At 62.4% G+C, this 22,720-nt stretch overlaps 1 protein-coding gene across 1 annotated transcript; it reads right to left on the bottom strand.

Moving 5' to 3' along the window:
* Positions 1-3,651: 3,651 nt before the first annotated feature.
* GTSE1 (G2 and S-phase expressed 1) lies at positions 3,652-19,878 on the bottom strand. The gene is made up of 11 exons (XM_054582524.1): positions 19,800-19,878; positions 16,417-16,474; positions 15,703-16,315; positions 13,587-13,757; positions 12,900-13,020; positions 11,296-11,670; positions 8,442-8,514; positions 6,527-6,745; positions 4,910-5,087; positions 4,309-4,536; positions 3,652-3,904 (listed from the first exon to the last, which is right to left on the bottom strand). Exons 1-11 carry the CDS (start codon positions 19,876-19,878, stop codon positions 3,821-3,823), a joined length of 2,199 nt encoding a protein of 732 aa, XP_054438499.1. The 3' UTR covers positions 3,652-3,820.
* Between the last annotated feature and the right edge of the window lie 2,842 nt (positions 19,879-22,720).

Below are 22,720 nucleotides of genomic sequence, written 5' to 3'. Positions count from 1 at the left end.
AAGGCCCTGGGCCTCTGGGGCGGGGCGAGCCTTCAAGCAGGTGAATGAGATGAGCACATTTAAATGTTAGGAAGGTTTTTGTGGCTGCCCTGTGGACAGGAGGCCATGGCAGCCACCCCTCTGGGAACGGGGAACACAGACAGGGACTTGGAGGTAAACCTCTATAGCCCTTGCTGGTGGAAGGGGGCATGCGGGGGTAAAAAAGAGGATGGGGGGCTTGCCGTCTCTGTCTGGGGGATGGTAGCCCGGGAGGAAGCGCCTGCCAGGCCCGCTCCAGCGTCCCAGGTGTCTTGGGGGCCCCCTACTGGAGATGTGGCTGTCCCCGAGTGAAAGGGGGTGATGCGCGCTGGGAGAGTTTGGATGATGGAAACGGCAGAACATGGAAACACTTGCTGGGTCTATGCGAAGAGAGTGCAGGAGTACGTGCAAATGAGAGTGAAGTCAGCGGCCTGATAGGAGACCTGGGCAGAGCAGAGCAGGTCCAGCAACGGCCGGACCAGCGAGAGGTGGCCATCGCTGTAGCGTGCGGGTGGGGTTGGGGGCGACGGCACAGCTCAGACCAAGAGCGCTGCTGGACTCGGGACTGTGCGATTTGGTTTGGCACTGGAAGGACCAGCCTTCGTGTGCAAAACACGGGCATTCTTTCCTTAAGTGATTTTCCTGACTTCACCACCATGGCACAGTTTTTAGGGTGGCCCAGGATGCACAGCTGCCTGCACGCATACGTATAAAAAAGGATGCACCTCACAACAGTTCTTACCCTTGCAATCTTATTTTTTACTTTATTCTTTTTTCTTTTTCAGACGTGCAGGTTCAGTCCACTCAATTGATTTCAGGTAGGGTTTGAACTACGGTTTGGAAAATGCAGGGAGTAAATGGCACAAGAGACCAGCCCCAAAGCTTGGCATAAAATCACATCAGCCCTGGCTGGCATGTCTCAGTAGATGGAGCACTGGCCTGAGAACCAAAGGGTCGCTAGTTCAGTTGCCAGTCAGGGCACAGGCCTGGGTTGTGGGCCAGGTCCTCAGTCGGGGACACGTGAGAGGCAACCACACACTGATGTTTCTCCCTCCCTTTCCCTCCCTCTAAAAATAAATAAAATCTTGAAAAAAGAAAAATCACGTCAGTTCCTCAACAACCTATAAGGTCCCCAGCGGACATAAGAATTTGCACGTGGCTAAGTACTAAGACTGCCGTTTTCTTGAGAACAGGAATAGTTTCAAGCGTCTAGAAGAAAATGAGCAAGACCCCGGAACCCCATTTGTAAGAACTGACACCCGGACAGCAGCCGCCTCTGGTGCGAGGGCAGGCGCTGGTGAGCTCCAGGGTAGGAAGGACGGTGGCCAGGCCCCTGTGGGAAACAGAGGAGTGACTTTTTCAGAAGAATAAGAGAGGTTTCAGGAAAATGTTCAGCAAGGGAGGCAATTTCATCTTGCGTTTCCCCGAGAGATGAGTAAGCCCAGCATCCAGGCACCCAACCTTCGGCAGACGTGGGGGCGAACGGTCAAGGTGAGTCTGTGGCCGTGGCCATGTCACTGGGTTTTTGGCCCGGCCTAGAGGACCACGTCCGTCCTGGAAGGGCAGTTTGGTACAAGGTTAGGGCAAGTCTGGTTTCTGCCCCCGCAAAGGGGTTTGGGCTTAGGTAAGCAGCAAGCCACCCACAGAGGGGAGGAATCATGGTATGCTGGCAACATAGTTTCTGCTGCTTTTCAGTTAAGTGATATTTTAGCTACTTTGTAGCTCCCAGTCTTTAACCAACCTGTAAAATCCAGGTCTGGCAAAAATAACAACACGCCAGTGCCACCTGCCTACAACAATGTGAGCTGTGAGGACTTCAGAGACGTGAACCTAAGGACACGTGCACCAGGAAACCTGTGAAGTGTAAAAGCCATGTGAAGCCGGCCCTCTTAATCCCGGGAGGGCAGCCCTCCGGGGTGGGGGGGGGGCCAAGGGCATGCCCACTGTCGCACAAAGTGGCCGCCCACCGCAGAGCTGAGGGAGCGCTCCTCTCTGGTTGCCTGTGTGGTTCCTCCCATGGGATGCGGGGGGTGGGGGGGTCGGGGCTCAGGAGTCAGGACAGGGAAGGAGCTCGGGGGTGAGCGGCCTCAGCAGCAGGCCAGCCAGAGACCCGGCCAGGGTGGGGCAGGGACCTGCCCTCTCTCTGGCTCTTGGGGGCCTTCTCCCACCTGTTTGAAGAGAACTAAAATGCAACTACTTCTGTCCTGCCTGGGGACGCTTGCAGATTGGATGGAAGAAGTGCCTGGGCCCCGAGGGGCCTGGCTGCCTGGCGGGGGCGCGGGGGGCAGCGGAAGCAGAGAGCCAGGGGGCATCAAGGCCACAGGTGCCACTCAGCCCCCGTGTGGACAGGACACAGGGCAGCCAGAGCCCCATTGGACCCCCCCTTCCACAAAATGGCAGCCCCCAGCAGTAGGGTGCCTGAGCTCTGCACCTCAGCGCCCCCCACGGAGTCTCCGTGCACGTTTGTTGAGTGACTCTGTTCCGGGGTTCGGTTTTCCTCCCATGAACTGAGTGAGGGCCAGGCCTCTGACGACCCCGTGGCGCACAGGACTGTAGGGGTGAAGGGAGCAGAGGGGCTGGCGTGCTGCCCGCAGCTCTCGACTCCAGCCCAGCCGGGGCGGCTTCCCCCAGCGAGCGGGCCTGCTTTGATCTGACTGCAAAATTACGGCAACGGCACTTAGGAACACATGCCCCCGCGTCTCCTAGGTAAGGAAGCGTCCCCAGGCGCAGCAAGGCCATCCATGAGGCCCGTCGCTCTCCTGCTCTTGAGACCACGGAGCCACTGCTCCCGGTGGTGACTCACTCCCAGAAACCAGCAGCCCCTCAGCCCTTGGGGACCCAGGGTCTCAGGCCTCCTGCCGGAAGGCCAGGCGGTGGCCCAGAAGGGATCCAATCAGCCGCTTTTGTGTCCAGGAGACTGCCTCAGAGAACAGGGCGGTGCGCACAGATGCGCCTTCCAGGCCGCTGGCTTAGGAACCGTCCTGCTGGAGCACAGCCCGCGGTGCCCCCTCCGGGCACCCGCCCCCACCCCAGCAGCCTCCGCGCAGGCCTGTGGCTGCGCCACCGAGCCACCTGGGCGCCCACTGGCAGTGCAGAGCGCCCAGCCCGCCCCAGGCCTGGGTCTACACTTCAACCCGCTTTTGTTCACGCTCTGTAATTTTAAAAAATTACATCCCCATGACTTTAAAAAAATGATTCAAGTGTGTACCTTTCGACCATCTTCGCCCACTTCCCCACCCCATCGCCCGCCTCAGGCGGCCCATTCCCTGCACGTTCTTCTGAGATTCCGCAGGTGCAGGGGGTCACAGGGTTGTTCTCTTTCGCTGTCTGACACTTCGCCCAGTGTCCTGTCCTCAAGGCCCCCAGTGACAGCCACCCTAAATTGTGAAGTTTGAGAATATAAATCTCGCCTACTGATTAGACTGATAAAAACAGCTACGTATATTTGAAAACCAAGATATGCTTTAATATATTTTACTTTACAATTTAACTTAAATCTAGAATATTTAACTTTTCGTACAAACTTAGTTTTTAAAGTAGTCACTTGCTATTTTACATAAAAAGTTTTCAAAACAGAGCTCCTTGCATGGGGACTTCCGATTTGCAGCCAGCGCCGCGAGGGGCATGAGCACGGAGGCTGGACAGCAGCACCCGCTCCCCCGGCCTCCCCCGCCCAAGCACAGCCATTTTACGTGGGTGTTTCCGATACAGTTTCTCCTAAAATTCATTCCTGCGGGTTGAGTGCCACCTTGGGATGGACTGTGCTCGTCACAGAGCGCCGCCGGCAGAGGTCCCCCTGCGCTCAGAACTTGAGAAGTGGCGAATCCACATTCTCCTTGTTGGCCTCGGGGCTCAGCTGGATCAGGGGGGAACACAGGTCTATCAGCTGCGGAGAGACACGGCGGGCAGTGAGCAGGGCACCCTTCCCGCCTGCGAGCGCTGGCGCCTGGGCTGCCGGGAGCCCCCCGCCACGGCTCAGGGCGCACTCGAGGGGAACCGCCACCCACGGACACGCCCTCGGTCCCTCACGCGGCCACGCAGGAGGCACCAGGGACCCCGGGGCGGACACGCGGCCCCCGCCCTCAGGGAGCTCCCAGGATCCCAGGGTTCCTCGGTGGGACTGGAAGTCTGAGCTCTCGCCACCGAAGGTGAGGTGTGTCCGGACACACGTGGCCCTTAGAAGCCTCAAAGGCCACCCTCCTGGGTCACCGGGAAGTCCAGGCACCAAGGAGCAAACCCAGCACCGAGACGCCCGAGGCTGGAGCCCACGGCCCTCGGGCGGCGCCTCACCTGTCCCACGTCGTGGGGCGGCAGGGCCGCAGTGCTTCTGTCTGTGTCTGGGGTATTGACCCCGAGGTCGATCAGAGGTCGGCCTGCGGGCCCCGGAGGTGCACCCGCTCCCGGGGGGCTGCAGAGGTCGATGAGAGGGAGGTCGACGAGCGGGGCGTGGACGAGCGGGAGGCCCCCAGCGGCAGGGGCGATGCACAGCTCGTCCAGAGGGAGGTCCAGCAGCAGAGCCTGGATGGGGCACAAGGGTTAAAAGTGAGCCTCACACCTTTCTGTCCCTCGTGTGCCACGTCCCAGTGGCGAGCAGTTTGGAAAACCAAGGAAGGGTGGGACAGGCCTCTGCTGGGGAAAGCCGGCTGCCCCCCCCACTGCCCGGGCACCCGCCCCCGGCCAGCACAGGAACACCCACGGGCAACCCCCTGCCCCCTGCCCCCCGCTTCCCTGTCATCGTCCTTAGAGCCTGGCCCTCCAGGGTCACAGGAGCAGAGGTGTGGCCCTCTTCTCCTGCCAGGGCGGCTCAGCCAGCCGCCTCCTGAGCTACCGCTTGGCTTCCAGGCAGGCGTGCCAATCCCGGGACACCAGGAAAGGCACCGGTTTCCTTTACCTCGGCCGGGGCCGCATGTCCAGCGGGCTGTGGCTCGTCCAGCGCTGGTGCCTCGGTGACGCTCGTAGCAAAGGCGAAGCCACTCTTCTCTGGGGAGAAGCTGAGGGCCCGCGGCACAGCCGCCAGAGGAGGACTCGGGTCAGATGGCTCGTCCCAGCACCCGCTCACCGGGGCGGTCCTGCAGGGAGGAAGAAAAGGTCGTGAGAAGTTTCCGGGGAGGCCAGTGTGCAGGCCGCAAGGTGGCCCTGGAGGAGGGACCCCAGTGGACAGCTATGGCTCTGGTTGCTGCTCTGTCAGGATTGATTTCTGAGGTCACGTAGGCTCTGAAGTTCTGCCTGTTTGCTCTCAACACACGCCCACTTCCTTCCCTTCTGCTCAGGTTATTAAACAGGAGGAGAGGAGCTGGCCCCCACCCTGCACGGTGGCCCTGCAGCCCCCGCCTCCCAGTGCCTCCACGCCCGCCCTCCAGCACCGAGCACGCGGGCAGTCTGCCTGCGCTGCCTCTGGGGCTGGCCTGGCGCCCGGGCCGGTGTGGGCTCCCTGGCCACATATGCCGCACTGGGGCCTCCCCGTGACTCCCCTGTTCCTGCACAGATGACCCTTTGGTGACTGTTTCGTGCTAGACAGCGCAGTGGGTGCTGGCCCACCCGCAGTCTCCCGGCCCAGGACACGGCCCACGCCCAGCAGGCCCTCCAACCCTGCCCGCCCCCGCCCCCCGCTGCCGTGAAACCCAATCACATGACGAAGCCAAGGACAGCAGCCATTTCCAAAATTAAAACACTGCGTTTTCTTTTTAATATTTTAAGGGCTTTATAACAACCTGGAAAAGAATTTTTCCTCTATTACATTTAAAAACAATGCACCTAAAGCGATCGTTGTGGCTGCTTACAGACTGGGTCTCGCTGGCGTGGGGGCAGCCGCCCGCCTTCCTGCCCACCGCTCCCTCCCCGTAACGCGCGCGCTCGCACTTTCCTTCCCTCTTCTCTGTTCCCGTGGGACCACACAGATACACACATGTAGAGGGACAGGCGTGGGACGCGCCGCCCCTGCTGCCGGTGGCTGTGTGCGCCTTCACTCTCAGGACTGTCTTCTCAGCCAGTGTTTATGGAAACGCGATCCCGTTCCACACCCTCTTCCGCGTCCTTTCTCTCCCAAGGGTTCCCATGGAAATGCCCCCCCCCCCGCCCCCGCCCCCGCCCCCACCCCCAGCCACGCCTGCCTAACTCAGGCCTTTCCCGAGGGCAGCTGATCTCTGCCCTGGAGCCCTCTGCGGCCCCCAGCATGGCTGCCTGGCCTGCGGTCTCACTCGGGGGCAGGATCGCTGGGGCAGAGGTAAGTGCGGCTGGATTTGAACAGGTGTCGATAAAGGGCTTTCTGAGCAGAGCCCTGCGATCCGGTTCCTCCCAGCAGGGCTCCGGACACCTCCCCACACTCGCCGGTCAGCGGGGGCACCGCGACCCTGGAGAGCTGCCACCTGGCTTCTACAGTGAGCACTTCCCTGGCAGGAGGGACCCTGAATGCTGACCGGCGCCTGTGCACGGACAGGCAGCCTTCCTGACCGGCGGCCACTGGCGGCTCCCCGAGTCGGGTGGACTTGCCGCGGCCTTCCCCTCTCACCTCGCTGAGGGTCTATTCCGGGGCTCAGAAGAAAGTCGCCGAGCAGACCCACATGGGGGAGCAGCCAGAGTCCTGGGCAGGGTCCTCGGGGTCAGCACCGGAAGGGCCGAGAGCCGACGGCCGGCAGGCGTGGGCAGGGCGGCCACGTGCTGCGCACTCACGGGGGTCCTGGCGGCCGGCCCCGAGGCATGCCGAGCAGGAGTGCCGTGGACCACAGCCCTGGAAAGACAACGTGGAGCCTCAGGCACAGCGACCTTAAACGCACCTGGTCGCTCAGCCAGTGTGCACGTGCAGCCGCAGGCCCTCCAGCTCCCACGGAAAGGCCTCCAGCCAGCGGAGGCGGCACGGGCTGCGCCCCCGGCCCCAGCCTGCGCCTCTGGTCCCTCCTCGCCAAGGCCCCGCCTCTGTCCTCACAGGTGCCCCTCAGTGCGACCGCCCTTTACAGGTGCTTCCAAAACACACTTCACGGGAGGTTCAGGAGAGACCCAAGTCACGGGCTGGCACAGGTCTCCCCGCAGGGACACCCTGACGCACAGTGGGGGCCAGCTGGGCACGCGGGTGGACACGCAGGTGTCACTCCCAGGCTACAGGCCACTGGAGCCGACCGGGAACCAGCGCCCGCCTGCCACCCAGTGCCCCGCGCCACCCTGTCAGTGCCTGCGGCTTCCGCGACTGGGACCGGCCTCGCTGCTGGCGTCCACTCGGGAATCATCTTTGAATAAAGCAAGTCTGGGACGTCCTGCCACACGGGGGTGTCTGGGGATGCCGCAGCTGCGGTCTGTCGCCTGTCAAGGACAGTCTTTATGCTCTTCACGGGGTCTGGAAACAGACCTGAGCGAGAACTGACAGGACCGCTCTGGGAGGGGCTCGGGAGCGAGGCCGTGCTCCCCCCGAGGCCTGGCATCTGCCCTGCGACCCCCGGTGCTGCACCGGCAGCCCAGCCCCCCACCCCACCCCCCGGGAAGACCAGGAAGCCACCACACAGCTCCTCGGGGCAGCCCTGGGAGGTCAGACGCCCCTGGTTGTCCTCGTTGCCTGGGGCACATGGAGGCAGTCAAGCTGCCTGGTCGGGGGTCCGGCTCCCCCACCCATGCTGGACGGGAGGGGCCCCAGTGTGGTGACGCTTTAAGGGAAGGCGCCTGGTCCAAACCCACCCAGCACCTCTGAGTTCACACACGAGTCAGTGCAAGCCCAGGGGCCCAGAGAGACGCGCGGACGGTGGCACCGGCCAGGCAGAGCCCGGGCTCGGGCTCGGTTCTGGGGTCTGTGCCCGGCGCTGCCTCACCCATCACACCCTGCACGGTCCAAAGAAGCAGCCCACCTCAGCCACGCACGGGTGCCTGGCCCCCCGCAGTGGATGGGAAGGGACCGGGCAGGGATGGGCTTGTCCCTCCATGGCGCAAGCCCTCAGCGAGCCAGGCTGTCAGAGGGGCCGGAATGGCGGCCCGAGCAGCCCCCCATCTCAGCAGGCAGAGGGGGAGGGTGGTTACGGGGAGGGGCCGCCGTCTGCCTGAGCGACTCCTGTGCGAGGACACAGGGCTGGCCACGCTGGACAACTCCTGCCAGCTCGAACCCGGAAGTGGAGAGGCCGGGACTCACACCGAGGCTGAGTAACCACACTGGCTCTCGGTCTCCACCAGCGACACACGTCGCCTCTGGCTCCCTCAGACGCTGGGCGGCACCCAGAGCAAGCGCCCAGCGCCTCAGGGCTGGGTGGGCGGGCGCGCAGCTCCGAGGGGGGCTCGCAGGGCGCCCACGAGGGGTCAGGGGGCGGGTCTGCGGCCACAGAACTGCAGGGGCCGCGACAGTGGTGGTGCGAGCCTGGGGTGAAGGCCAGAGGCGCGGGGCGTGCTGGGGGGCGGCTGTGAGGAGTTAGGAGGCGCGTCTGCTTGTTTCTAGTCACGGGACTCACTACCTGCCCGCCGACGTGCAGGACTGCGGCCTCCGTGCCCGAGAGGACCTGGGCGTCGCGCTGTCTGGGGCTTCACCTGAGGCGAGAGAGGAAGCGGGCAGTCAGTCCCACGCGGGTCAGGCGGGGTCCCGCCCTCGCCTGGGGCCCTCGCCGCCTCCACTGCCCCCGGGCACAGCGAAGGGGCATGGAAAGGGGAGGTGCCCGGACAGGCGCGGGGCCCGTGGGGCGGGGCCGAGGGCGTGCCCGCCGGGGCGGAGGAGCCTCGCCACCCCCCCCACCCCCGCCCGCAGCCTGGCTGCAGGCCAGAGCAGGGCTGGAAGGGGGACGAAGACGCGGCCCCCTCGGTGCGGCGGGCTCCGGAGCTCACTGGGCGCTCGCCCGCAGCGGCGCACACGCGCCCCGGCAGCCCCGCAGCCCCCGCAGCCCCCGTAAGGCGTCCCGTCATTGTCACATCGCGGTGGCGACGCGTGTGGTTGATGGGCATGTCTGCATGGAGTGTCCCATCTGGTCCCAAGGTGGTGAGGATGGGCGCAGGGCTGAGTCAGCCCCAAACAACACTGGCACCCCCGGAACCAACTCGCAGAGCCCCCGGGGCCCCCAAGGCCACAGGGCCGGCCCCAGGCAGCACAGGCTCCTTCGCGGGGCCAGGGGTGAGGAGACGGTTCCCAGAGCCCCAGCCCATGGGGCGGGGGCGGGGGAGGGGCTGTGCTGAGGCCCCTTTGCAGCAGGAGCTCCGGGCCCCACGCCCCGCCCCCAGCCCCGGACCCGTGCCCACACCTTCCCAAAGCACAACCTCCGTCAGGAGCTGCCCAGGGCCCGCCCCGCCTCCAGCTCCCCTTCTCTTCAAAGCCGGTCCTGCCAGAGGGGTTCCAGACAAGCCGCAGCCCCGCCCCCCCACCGCGCCTCCAGGCCCTTCCTCTGCGTCCACCCTCCTGTTTCTAAGTGACATGGGCCGCCACTTCTTCGCTCGCCAAACACCCGCAAGTCCCCGCGAGAGGGCTGCCCCGCGGGCCCAGCAGCTGACCTCCCGCTCACCGCACGGCGCTGGCCCCGCCGGGAGGGCCGCTCAGCCGGGTCTCCCAGACCCACCGCCGGCCTCGTGCTGGTCCCAGAGCGCGCTGAGCACGGGTCCCACGGTGCAGGCCACACGAGCCGTCCCCTCACGGCTCAGAGCGCGGCTCGGTGTCCCCTCCCGCAAGGAGCCTGCGCTGACGACTGAGGGAAGGACCGTCGGTCCACGTTCTCCCCAACGCACACCAGGCATCGTGACATCACCTTTTACACCCACCTCACCACCCCCACGACCGGAAAGCACACTCGTGCCCTACCTTCTACTATTAAAACGGAAACCCCGTGAGAGCAGGCGCTGCCTCACTGTTTCACCCCTCGCGCCGAACAGAGGGCCCGGGCGGGAACGCTCAGCAGAAGGGCTCCTCCTGACCTGGCGGTCAAGGCCACCCACGCCCACCAGCAAGGCCGGCAACTTCAAAGCGGTCAAGACGCTGGGAACGCACCCATCGGAGAGGAGGCCGAGCCCTCCTCCCCCTCGCCAGACCCGCCCCACCCCGCCTCCGTCACGCGAGCCTTCCGCCTGGTGCCCAGCGAGGGGGCCCGCACCTCCGCCGTGCGGAGCGCCGCGGGGAGGGCCATGCGCGCGCGCTGGCACACGCTCCCACCCCGGCGGCCCACGGGAGACCGCGGGGGCACGCAGCGCGTTCAGCAGAGGCCCGGAGAGGCCCCGTTGGCAGCAGGGCCGGAGTGCCCAAGAGCCACAGCGACGCGAGCCCCACGCACCGAAGCTTGAAAAGAAGCCTCAGCAGGATGGAGCTGGCCTGAAATGCCCCTGCCTGCCGAAGCGGAACTCAACTCCTCAAAGGCGGCAGGATCCAGACGCTCCAAAATGTGAAATCTGGAGCGTCCAGCGGACAATAAAAAATTACTGCGCAGCCCTGGTTGGTGGGGCTCAGCGGACTGAGCACCAGCCTGCGAACCAACCGGTCGCCGGTTGGATTCCCCGTCAGGGCACAGGCCTGGGTTGTGGGCCAGGTCCCCAGCAGGGGGCGCACGAGAGGCCACCGCACAGGGATGTTTCTCTCCCTTTCTCCCTCCCTTCCCCTCTGTAAAAATAAATAAAATCTTTTAAAAAAAAATTACTACACATGTGAAGAAGTAGGAAAATATGACCATAACCAGGAAAAAATTAATCAGTAAGAACAGACCCCAAATGACAGGGAAGACGGGATGAGAAGGAGTGGACTTTACAACCACCACTGAAAACACGTTCAAGCATTTAAGAGAAACAGAAAGAGCGTGGGGACAAAGCAGGGAAGCCATCACAGAGGCAAGAACTGAAGGGACGGGCGTCACAGCCGCCCAGACACCCCGCAAAGGAGAGCGCGCAGGGCCCCAGGGTCGTGGCGGCGTGGGCACGAGGCCAGAGGGCGCGGAGCCGACCCCCAGGGCCCCACCGAGGGCCTGGAGCACACGCGCTTAGAGTCTCAGGAGACGCAGGGACGTGAGAAAAATATTTGAAGAAATAATGGCCACATTTGCCCAGATTTAATCAAAAATATCAACCTATAGATCAAAGATGCTCAAGAACCCTCAAGTGTAATGACTCATAGGAAGCCACATCCAAACCCGAAACCATCATAACGCTGAACACGGGAACACGGGGGGCGGGGGCGGGGGCGGCCGTGGCCAGAGGCCAGAGCCCCTCCCCCAGAGCACGCCCGCGGCGGACCTAAAGCGTGCTCAGGGAAAGGGGCACCGCGAAGCCACCGCCACCAGAACTAGTTACTTTAAATGTAACTTGCTCACTATTTTAAAAACACATTACAACTTCTCTCTTGCTTACCAGTAGGAAACTTAGGAATTTTAAATTGACTCGCAGAGGCAGGCAGGACCTTCGTCTCAGAACGCAGAAGGGAGTCGCGCCTGCTGCTCGCCGCTGCACTCAGCTGAGGAGACCGGGAGGAGCGGGACTGAGAGCGCAGCCCCACGCCTCCCGGCTCTGCCGCCTGGGGCTGGGCAAGAGCCCACGTGGCGGGTGCCGCGGGCCGCTCGGCCTGCGTCTCGGGTCGCCTGGGGCACTGGCTCTGCCCGCTCACCGGCGCAGGGCCCACCTGCGGGGACGGCTGGGCCGCGGTGGCTCCTGCTGGTCTGGACTGGCTGGGGTTCAAGGGAGGCTGGCAACTGTCTGCAGAGATACTTGGACGTCCACTTGATTTTGCTGGAAGAGGAGTCACACAAAACCTGATTACTCAAGCTTATGTGATTTCTTTTTAAAGATTTTTATTTATTTATTTCTAGAGAGAGGAAGGGAGGAAGAGAGGGAGAGAAACATCAATGTGCAATTGCATCTTGTGCGCCCCCTGCTGGGGACCTGGTCTGCATCCCAGGATGTGCCCTGACTGAGAATCGAACGAGCGACACTTTGGTTCACAGGCTGGCGGTCAAACTACTGAGTCACACCAGCCAGGGCAAGCTTATGTGATTTTTAACCTACAGAGTGATCTAACAAACACACGTAAGATATTCTATCTTTAGCACATCTTCAAAATAAACAAATGTTCAAAATGTTCTCTAGTGAGGAAAATTATTACTATCCACATGAAGATTTCCATATAAGAAAAACATGACACTATGAACAATGCTCTGTGTGTCCGTCAGGCAATACCCTCAATCGTGGCATGAGCCGGGACGCTCGAGGCTGAGCTGAGTGGGGTCTGCGGCCCCGGCAGACCCGGTTGCCGAGAGGCATGCCGGCGCACACGGCCTCACGCGCTCCGCCTGCCGGCTGTGCAGACCCCTCGCAGTCCCAAGGCCCACAGTGGCCGGGAGCCCCGCCCCCTCGGCCTGTGAAGACGAGCGCCCCACAGGAGGCCAGATCAGACCAGCCTGGCTGCAGAGCGCACACGCCTTGTACTCACGGACAAAGGCTCCGCCGGGCGCCTGGACGGGCGCCAGAGTCTACGCAGCAAACGGAGCCTGAGCAGGGCCAGGGCCAGGCCTCCCTGGCTGGAGAGCCAGGATGGAGAGCCAGGGATGGCTTCCCTTCACCCTGGACAGCAGCCTTGGCTCAGGGGTGGCGTTGAAAGAACGACCCAGGAGTTACAGGCTTGTGGGCACTAGGCTCCCTGGACCAGGGCCGCTTCGCAAGCCCATGCCCATCTCCGCGGCCGGTCTCGGCCCCTGTGTTCTGGGCACTGAGCACGCGCCCCGTGCGGCTGCTGTATCCCCCAAACGAACCCCTCCGTCTGAGAGGGCCTCTCCCCGCAGGTGGGGAGGCGCCTGGATGGCAGCGACCCTGACAGTCTCCCCTGCCTCAGCCCACAACAAGCCTTCTGGAACCTTCTGCCGGGCCTGAGCGGTTCTGAGAAAACAGTCTCCAAGGGACAGCCAGCACGCGCGGCCTCGCCCGGCCAGAGTGGGCGCGGGCAGCGGGTCTGGCCGCCTCACCTGTGCTCGCTGCGGGGGACGTGCTGGAGCTGCTGCCCGCAACGCCTCCCCGGGCACCAGGCTTCCTCAGGAGATGGCCCGTGCGGCCAGGGGGCTTCAGCGCGGTTTTCCTCAGCGCCAACTGAAACAGGATGTCAACAATCAGGAAAGAGTCCATTATCTACCCAACGCTTATTTCTGCAAAAATAGGGTTTGGAAATAATTTTAAATAATTTAGTAATTATCATCTTGAACTAGAAGAAGGTCACGCAGTATTTCCCAAAGCCCTGCATGCGCAGCACCTGGCGAGCATGCTCAACTGTGGTGCGGGAGCCCAGTGTCCGGCAGCCTGGCTGCTGACGCAGAGGGGGAAGGGCAAAGAGGTGGGCGGCTGGTCCCCACGCCCAGGCGGAGCTGAGGTCTCAGGGGAGGGCTGTCCCGCGTCATCGCCGCAGGCAGCACCTCCGTGTCGCTGACTCACAGACATGCCCACGGGGCATGTTGCCCCAGCCACGTGGCTCCCGGGGGCGGACGCCAGAGCCACGCGCGCCAGGTCTGTCTTCGCGTGTCTCCAACCTGCCTCACAGGGGTCACGTCATCAGCCTTCCTGACCTGAAGTCAATGTGACGCACACCCGCCTGCACAAAGCTGCCACCCTGCTCCCTTCGCTCACAAGCCACAGCCCAGCGACCGCCCAGGCCAACCCACCTTGTTTGGGACGGGGAGCGACCGCATGCCTTGGCCCAGGTGGCTCCCGCAGGCTGGCGCGCTGGTGGCTCCCTGGGCAGCGCTGGGCATGCCAGGGGGCCTGTCCCCGTGGGACTCCTCTTCAGGTAGGGCTTTCATCCTGGAAGGACTCGCTGCTTTCTCTTTCACAGGCTGAAAAATGTGACATCGAAATGTGAGAACCGGCTGGCCTGTGACGACGCACGGACACACTGAGGCTCGACATAGAGCAACTGCAGGCGCCGGCGGGCTCCCCAGTGCCGCATGTGCCTCTCCATCCATCACCGAGCTCGAGGGGGCCCGCGGGTCACTTCCTCCACCAAGTCACCATGGGCGACGGACTCCGCGGCCCCGTTAACAAGCAGGCGCCATCACTCCAGAGCAGACGGGCCCTTCGCCGCAGACAGGCCCTTGGAGTTGCTCCTTCCTCAGGGCTGTTATTCACGGGGGACATGAGGCAGCTGGTCCAGGCCACATGGAGCTTCACTGCTGTGCAGACAGATCGTGCACAAGCCAGTGGTTCCCGCTCTGTGGGGGACTGCTTGGCGGCAACACTCCCCACCCTGCCCCGCCACAGGCACCGAGGGCCATTTCCCTTCTGCCAGCAGAGCCAAACGAGTCATGAATCCTGGCACTCAGGGACCAGGGCGCGCCTGGGACTAACCCACTGCACAAGGTGCCCCTCCGTACAGGGTTGGGGGAAGCAAGAGCTCTTAAAGCCGCGAAGAGGAAGCTGTAGCTCTAGCCCTTCCGTCGCTTTTAGAAACCGAGGGGCACCTGACACAACAGAGTTCATGGTTGCCCCGTCGGGGGCGCGTCCCCTGGGCGGCAGGACAGCCGCCGCAGCCTAACTTCACGACACTCCTCTGGCCCCTAACCCAGACGCAGGGCCAGCAGCGGTCACTTCCCAGCCCAGGCCCCCACAGACTGGCCATTCCCTAATTTGCCTGCTATGGTCACTTCACGTAAAGGGAAGCGTGCGGTTTGGGACCTTTTGTGACTGGGCCTGCCCACAGAGCCACGTTCCCCAGGGCGCCGGCCTCCTAGGTGTCTCGCGCGGCATTTCTGTGCCGCCCCCCCGCCCCCCGCTGTGTGGGCTGACCACGTCTGGGCTGACCACGTCTGGGCCGTCCCCGCTCGCTGGCCAATGCGAGTGATGCTGCCGCGAACACGGCGCCCGGGTTCTGTGGGGACCGAGCCTGGTGCTCTTGGGTGCGCGCCGCCGTGTGGAAGGGAGGGGAGGGCAGGCGGTCGTGCAGCTCCCCTCCCCCGGGGGCTGCCGGCTGGGCTCCAGGCGGCGGTGGCATCACTGCGGACCCCAGCAGGCCGCAGGAGGCGCCCGACTCTGCGCGGCCTCCGCCACATGCACTATTTTCTCATCCCAGGCACCCCAGCCGCTCCCGTGAAAGTGCATTTCCACATAGTGCGGCCGAGGGGCCGGGCGTTTGTGCTGACCTCAACCGCTACCGACCCCACAAAGCATGGCTGCTCTGCGGCCGGGCGCAGAGCGGGGCAAGGCGCAGGGCAGGCCGCAGCCCCTCCCCGCCCTGCCCGCACACAGCCAGGCTAAACGGGGGAGCAGCCTTCCCCGGACGCCCCTTCCCCGACCCTGCGCCCTCCGCCGCCACCCCCGGGACCGCAGCTTCCCAGAGCTGGCTGGCCCTGCCCCACAGGACACCTGTCCACTGCCGCTTCGCGGGACAGCTCCTTGCTTACCGCCCGCGGGGACAGCACCTAAGCTAAGTCACAATTAAGGAGGATGACAAGTGGCTATCCCAGGACGGGAAATTTTCGGAAGTTGGTTATTAAGGCAAATGCAATCCTTAATGGGTGGAATGTCCTATGTTGTGACAAAATCAAAGAAAAAATGTCAACCACCGCTTAGGAGGAGGTGTTTTTAAGTCATTACATGTGCAGGGTGACCCTGCCTACACCCACCCCAAACCCAGCTCCCCACACCCTCCCACTGCCGTGGGCCCTCGCGCGGCCGCGCCTCCACGCTCTGCCCCCACGGCGGCGGCGCTAACCCAGGGAGGCCGACAGGCCGGGGAGCCGCCTCTCACCCCGAGACCAAGGGCGGGTGCGAGGCTGTGCCCACCTTCTCCTTGGCCAAGTGCACGCTTTTCCCTCTAACAGATGCTCGGGGTGGCAGCAGTTTGCTGACAACCTTTTTCTGAGCCGCTGGCTGGTTTGCAGGGTGGTCGGGACTTGGTTCCACTGGCAAAGGAGGCCGAGAAGAGAGCGGGGGCCCCTGGGTCCGGGAGAGGTCGGCCGGGGCAGCAGCGCCCTGCGGGCCCAGGCCCGGGGCCGGCTGGACGGCCAGCGGCAGCGGCCCCCTCACGGGGCCGTCTGACAGGCAGTACGTCTCCCTTTTAAGGGAGTTGGGGCTTTTCTGGGCTTTATTTTCTTTCTCAAACAGGCTCATTTTTAACTCTGAGTCCTGTATAAAGGTTTCCCCGCCCTGGCTCCCCGCCTCGGCAGGCCCGGCAGCTCGGGCCGCCTTGCCCCGGCTGCGGCTTTCAAGCTGGAAGGCCAGCAAGTGAGCCTCTTTATAAACCTCCACGAACTTCTCCCCGGTGAGAGGGCTCCAGCGGAAGGGGCTCGCTCCGGGGCTTGCTCCGGGGCTTTGATTATTCAGTTCCAAGCTGGCAGCGATACACCTTTCTTTGTGTCCGACAGGACCAAAAAAGACCTCGTCGTCTTCATTTGCACTATTTTAAAACAAAAGGATTATTAGTAACGCTGGCATTTAAGTGGAAGATTTTACTGAGTGTGGTTACGTCCAAGGCAAGGGAAGAAAACATTTGTTTACCTTAAAGAAGACAAGGAAAGATCGAAGTCAAATTTTTCATCGGCCAGAAGAAGGAGGCCTGGGGGAGAAAGCCTGCCGTTATTTTAGGGCTGCGGCTGATACACAGAAAGACACCGCCAGTCTCCGTCAGGGCTATTCTGCACCTTCCCTCCCCGAAGAGCAACTCACCGTTATTTAATAGTCACATTTTCAGAGGGGCTCCAGAGTGTCTTACTTGTTCCATTTTCTTTTCAAAATAGCACCAGCCATGCATTCAGTGTTTGCGAAGCTGTTCTAAAAGCCTAAGCACTTCTCCTAATGACACAGGGCACTCAGCCCGTCACTCAGTAGCTGTTCGAGGCCGGCTCAGTCACTTCCCGGCACAGGACATCTTCAAAAGACCACCTGCCTCCGCTCCCCTGGAGATAAATCCCCTGCTTACGAACTACAAGACATCTGTTCCCCTTCCAAAAACAAATTCAATAGTTGAAAAAAAAAATTTTTTTAAAGAAATTCTAAGAGAACAATAAACCACGGGGAAATTATTTTACAACCTGGAGTGTGGAGGTCTATGATGCCCGACCGGAAGCCATCAAGGGGTTGATGGTCCAATATATAAAGAAGTTTTAAATCTCCGCCCGGCAAAAATCACTCAGAGCGAACTTAAAGGAAACAATGAACAGGGCAAAGCACGCTTGCAGCTCGCCTCCCGGAGGGCTGACTTGTACATGGTGCCTACAAACCATTAAGAAAACATTTAACACCGTAACGGGAGGATGGACCAAGAACATGGACAGACGAAATTCACAGGAAAAGAAATGGAGTGTTCTTAAGTCTATGCCAAGAAGCTCAGCCTCACTCAAAAATAAGGTCGCGGAAAACAAACAGCATGAGATTCCATTTCTCACCCCTCAGACGATTAAAAATCGAAGTCAGGTGAAGTGTGGGCGAGGCTGTGGGGGAGGAGAGGGAGGGCAAGAGGCAGCACCCCCCGAACCAGTGCCCGCCCGCCCCCCCGGCCCAGCGAGCCCACGTTCACAGCCGCAGCCGCAGCGTCTGCCACTGCAGGGCACCGGACTCCAAGCAAACGCCCGCCCGCGGCAGAGGACATAAAGGGCAGTCCGACCACACCGTGGGACAGACTGGGACACTAAAAGAGCAATGCTTCACGCGTCGCTACACAAGATCACCGAGATGCATGCGGCATGGAAGGATGGAGGCGCAGGACAGGGCTGCGCGTGCCGAAGAGGGGACTCTATCCAAAGCAGGTGTCGGCTGGCCCGGACTCGTGCTGGCTCGCCCTCGCACAGACAAGGCCTGGAAGAGCACCCAAGAAACCGAGGGCACCGACGGACTTTGGAGGGGCAGCTGGGTGGCTGAGGGACAAAAATGAGAAGCAGACAGACATTTCACTGTTTACATGCCTGAGCCCAGGAAGTTGAACATATAGGTCACTTCTGGCAGTTCCCAAATGTCCGGTATGGAAAAGGGAACCCCTGACCAGGAGTCGGGACAAAGCCGCCTCCTCCGGGCTCCGCAGCCGGCACCCAGTGACCTCGGGCGGTGAACACGCGCCGCCTTCTCCAGCAGGCGCCCTCAGGGGGCGCTGCCTCGGGGACCCCTGGGTGAAGGAACTAACATGGGGTCCTTGAGGAACTGGCCAGAGGCCTAAGTAGCAAGAGGAGGGGGACACACGGGCTGGGCCGGATCCCGGAGGGTTTGCGGGCCACAGCAAGGAGAGTTTCTTTCATCCGACGTGCGCCAGAAAGCTACTGAAGGGCTTTAAGCCGACGAGTGGTAGACCTAACTTGTGTTTTAAAAGGTCGCCTGGGCTGCTGCGTAGACTGTAGTGGGAAGGAGACGGGCAGGATCCATGAAAATGACCAACGCACGCGCCGGCCCACGTGCAAGGACACAAGAAGGCAGAGCGAGGTAATGCGGCCGAGACCAGGGTGGCGGCATCTGTGTGGGGTGGAAGAGGCCGGTGGATCCAAAGCACGTTCTGAGGGTGAAAATGACAGGAACTGATGACTGAAGGAACGTGGCGGCTTCACGGCCTGGGCCGGGTGACAGGAGGGGCCAGTCCCTCCCATGAGAAAGACGAAGGGCAGGCTAAGACTGGGGTGGGAGGGGGACACATTGAGGTTGACGTGCCAAACAGGCCAGTGTATACACAAGTGCAAAGCTCAGAGGAGAGGCTGTGTGCACTCAAGGCCGAATGTGGGCGCCCCCGGAAAGGAAATGGGGTTTGAAGCCATGGGAACATCAGACAGCCCCCGCAGAAGCAGAGACACCCGGACCAGGTCCTGGGGAAGGTCAGTGTCGGAAGATGGTAGAGCAGGAGGACTCTGGAGAGAGGTGGCGATACAGCAGACACGCAGGCAAGAGCAAAACCACGATGCCTTGGAAGCCAACAAAGATGTCGCTGGTGACTGAGGAACGCAGCTTGAGCGGAGGGGCGGGGGCAGGACGGGCTGGTCGGGGTTGAGGGACCTGAACAAATAGCAAAACAGGCAGAGGGAGCTCTTCAGGTCTGGTTCTGAAGGAGGCAATGGAGGGGACACAGGGACAAGCGAGATGACAGGGTGAGCTCATAGGCAGGCAGAAGCAAGGGTGCTACGGGAGTGCGGCAGAGAGCTGAAGCCCTCAGGAGAAGCAGTGGGGGTTCCGCGCACGTGGAAGGGACTGGTATCTGGGAGGCTACAACAGGAAGGAGGGGGCGCGGCTGCAGCAAGTACCCCCAAGCACAACGAAGAATCGGTGACCCCTGTCAAGGTCTCTAGGGCGGTTTCTGCAAAATGGAGGTGTTCAGGACGCTTGGACCCCCAGCCTGCCAGCCTCGCACGGGTGTTGAGGAACGGAGGATGAAAGGATGGCACAATGCTTTGACAGAAAGAGGGCACTGCCCTTAACTCCTCTGAAGGCTGAGCTCTCAGCTGGACACTCACACCTGGCAGGGAAAGAACAACAGCCAAGTGACAGCTAGGCTTCCTCACTAAGGTGGTCGCAAAGATCCTAAACCAGCGTTAGTAAACGGAACCCAGCAACAAACAGGAAGAAAACATCATATTCAATCCCACGGATAACCTGAGTGCTCGCAGAAACGCCAGGTGGTGGTCTCGTCCGTGGGGTTAGTGCAGCAAATGAAAGCGGTAAGAATCCCTTTCAGGACGGAACGTGCAGCGGCGCATCGAGGGAAGTGGAGAAAACCCCACAGAAAAGAAAGCGGGGGGCGGGGGGGCAGTCAAACTCCTTGCAGACAGACGCGTGCAAACCAGGAGTTCCACGGGGACGGAGCACAGGATGAGCACGGGATAAACAGGTACGTGCTCACGGAAGGATGAAATCAACCGACATCTTCACTGAGCTCCAGGAACAACGGCGCTGCGGTGACAGGGACCTACCATCCTTCTTGGGACTCTCCACCGCCGCTTCGCCCGCCCGGCCGGCGGGAGGCCCGTCATCGCCGTGTCCGCCTTCCATGCCCAGCGCTGTCAGTGAGACCCTGCGGGAAGGAGGGGCCGGCGGTCAGAGCCCAGGCTCCCGGTTCCTCACCCCGGGGACTCTCAGCAGCGTGAGCCGCGGCAGCACCGACAGGGACACGACGCAACCCCCGGGGCCACGCGCCTCCAGTCCGAGCCAGGGCGGAACGCCCCGGGCGGTGACAACGGAATTCCCAGCTCTAGGCCGAGCTGCTGGGGCTCGGAACACACGGGAAGACCCCCGCCGCCCTCGGCCCAAGCCCACCCGAGACCTCTAACCCCTACCCGCTGCGGAGCCCCGGCCGACACGCCTGTGCACCCTAGATTTAAACACAGCGCGGCGGGCACGACGCGGGCTGCGATTGGCCGGTTTGAAAAGGGCTCCGCAAGGTCGCCGTGCCCGGTGCATCCTGGGGGCTGTAGTCCGAGCGCCTGGAAGGAGGAGCGTGCGCGCGTGCGCACTGCCTCCGCGCGCCGGGGGCTGCTCCAGCTCGAAGTCCGCGCAGCCTGGGGCGGGGCTTCCCTGGAGTCCCGCTGTGCGGACTTGCAGGTTTAGCCTCAGGATGGCTACGTGTGTCCAGGGACGCGGTTCCCATCCCCGTTCTTCACCTGTGAATGGAGAAAATTAAATTCCTATTGTAGGGTGTTGTTGTGAAGACCAGACGAAATAGGTGTGTCTACCTGCTTTGCAAAGCAGCACGTGTCGGGTCCTAATAAGTTAGTTAAGAAGCCTTGCCGCTGCCCCGCGGGTGTGACCACACACGCTGGTTTGTACCCCTGGACCACAAGAAGCTCTCTGGCCACGGGGACAGTGATGGGGACCTCAGCACGCCACGGGGTGTGGCAGGAGCCTGCCCGGGGCTTTGTAGACTTCTGGGGAGCTGGATTTTTCGGGGTGATGAGGTGCAGATTGCAGGGGTGCATCTCAAGGCCGGTGGGAGCAAACAGGGGGCCCTGGTCTGAGAGACAGGGAGGATGACAGGTGGCCAGGCCAGTCAGCCTACACCCCGTGTGAGCCTCAGACTGCGAGCCAGGTATTAATAATGCCCACCTCATGGACTTAAGGACGGAATGAGGGGCTCCACGCAGGGCACAGTGTCACGAAGCTGTTGCTCCAATTGACAGGGACCGAAGGACAGAGGAGGAGTGGGTAGGAGGGAGGAGCCTGGGGCCACCCGCGGGGGCTGCTGCAGGAAAGATGGGATTGTGGAGGGAGGGCACCATGTTCAGGGACGATGCGGGGCCACTCTGTGGGCCGTTGGGATGGAGGACTGCGGGGGCGGGGGGGGGGCGGCCATCCTCTGCTGAGGGCCTCCACCAAGAAGCCTCCTAGGACAGCCCCTTCCAGGACGGCCCCTTCCAGGACGGCTGGGCCACCTCTGGGCTCCCCTGTCCCTAATGTCACGCCAGCCACACCCATCCCTCCTTGTTGCTGAAGTCCCGAGTCACTTCTGATTCCAGGTCCCGCTGCTCCTCAACAGCGTCTGAGTTCCCATGGGGTGGCGTGGGCCTCAGTCACCACTGTCCTCCAGCCGCGCCAGCTCAGTGCGGGGCAGCAGGCGGGAGCTGAGTGCAGACCGACAAGGTCGGGGGTCGGAGGAGGCAGCAGCGTGGAAGGAGTGCGGCCTGCGCTCCCCGTTCCCTCTTGTCTGTCCTGGGGTCCCAACACCTCTTTTCTATCGGGGGGCTCCCGCTGCAGCTTCCCTCTTCACGCCCACCGCGTTCTCCCACGCCGGGCCCCAGGCCCCTGCCTTGCCCGCCTGAGCCTTGGATCAGCGGCTCCTTTCGGAGTCCCATCATCTTTGGCTCAAGAACCTGCTTCACCGGAGAAGACAGATGGTGCCAGACAGACCCAGGTGCAAATCCCAGCTGCCAGGCCTGGAGAGTAGCCTCTTGGGGCAAACACCAGAAAACCAGCTTCCTGCTGGCTTTAGAAAGAGAAGTTATTGACTCAAGGAACAGGGAAGCCCAGGGGTGGCCCTGCTTCGGGCCTGGCTAGAGAGAGGGGCTCAAAGCAGGGCGCGGGGCGGGGTCACCTCCCAGCCTGCTCTCTGGGGTCCTGCTGACCCTCGGGCATGCTGCCGTGTCAGGCTGATGAGCACGGGAGCCCCAGGCCCCCCTCCGACTGCTGAAGGCAGCAGCTGGCCTGGTGCTACTGGGTTTGATCTGTGGTCCCAAGGCCCAGCCTGGCCCGACTCATGACCGCAGGGCATGAGCCTAGACTGGCAGGAGCCTAGAGCGTCCTAGACTTGGGGGCTCTTGGCCCAGGGGCTGGATCCCCACGTCCCTGCAGGGGGTGAGGGTTCCCAGCACCCATTCCCGATTCCCCTTTTCCTGTATCGTGTCTGTGCATAGTAGGTGCTCAGTAAACAGCGCCAGTCGTTAATAACGTGTTGCTGCAAACCCTGAACTGTCTTCACTGCATGTGCCTCTCAGCCTCGTCCTTCCTTTTGCCGTTGGCTTCTCGTTGTAGATTCTTTTCTTCCTTCCCCCGACAGGACGTTGCTCCATTCCTTTGTGCGTTCCTCCGTGAGTTTGATTAGCAGGCACTGGCGGACGCCCAGTGCAGGCCACGTGCTGGTGGCCCTGGACCCGACAGGTGCAGCCCCTGACCTGAGGCGGCCACAGCTGGGGAGAAAGGTGCCGTGACCGGGCAGGGGCCCCGGGCTGCGGGGGCGCCCTCACCAGCCTGCGGGGGGGGGGGGGGGCGGGGAGCAGAGGGCAGACCGGGGCTCCTGCTTCCCTGGTCAAGCTGCGCCTTGCTTGGAGCCAGGGGAGGGGAGGGCAGATGGGGTGTGAGCAGGCTGTCCGGGGGCCGGGGGGACAACGCAGGATGAAGGGCT

Source organism: Pteronotus mesoamericanus, unplaced genomic scaffold (assembly GCF_021234165.1).
Source record: "Pteronotus mesoamericanus isolate MK-2021 breed Mesoamerican mustached bat unplaced genomic scaffold, CSHL_Meso_final contig_702, whole genome shotgun sequence".
Lineage (NCBI taxonomy): Eukaryota > Metazoa > Chordata > Mammalia > Chiroptera > Mormoopidae > Pteronotus > Pteronotus mesoamericanus.
This window is presented reverse-complemented; position numbering and strand designations above follow the sequence as displayed.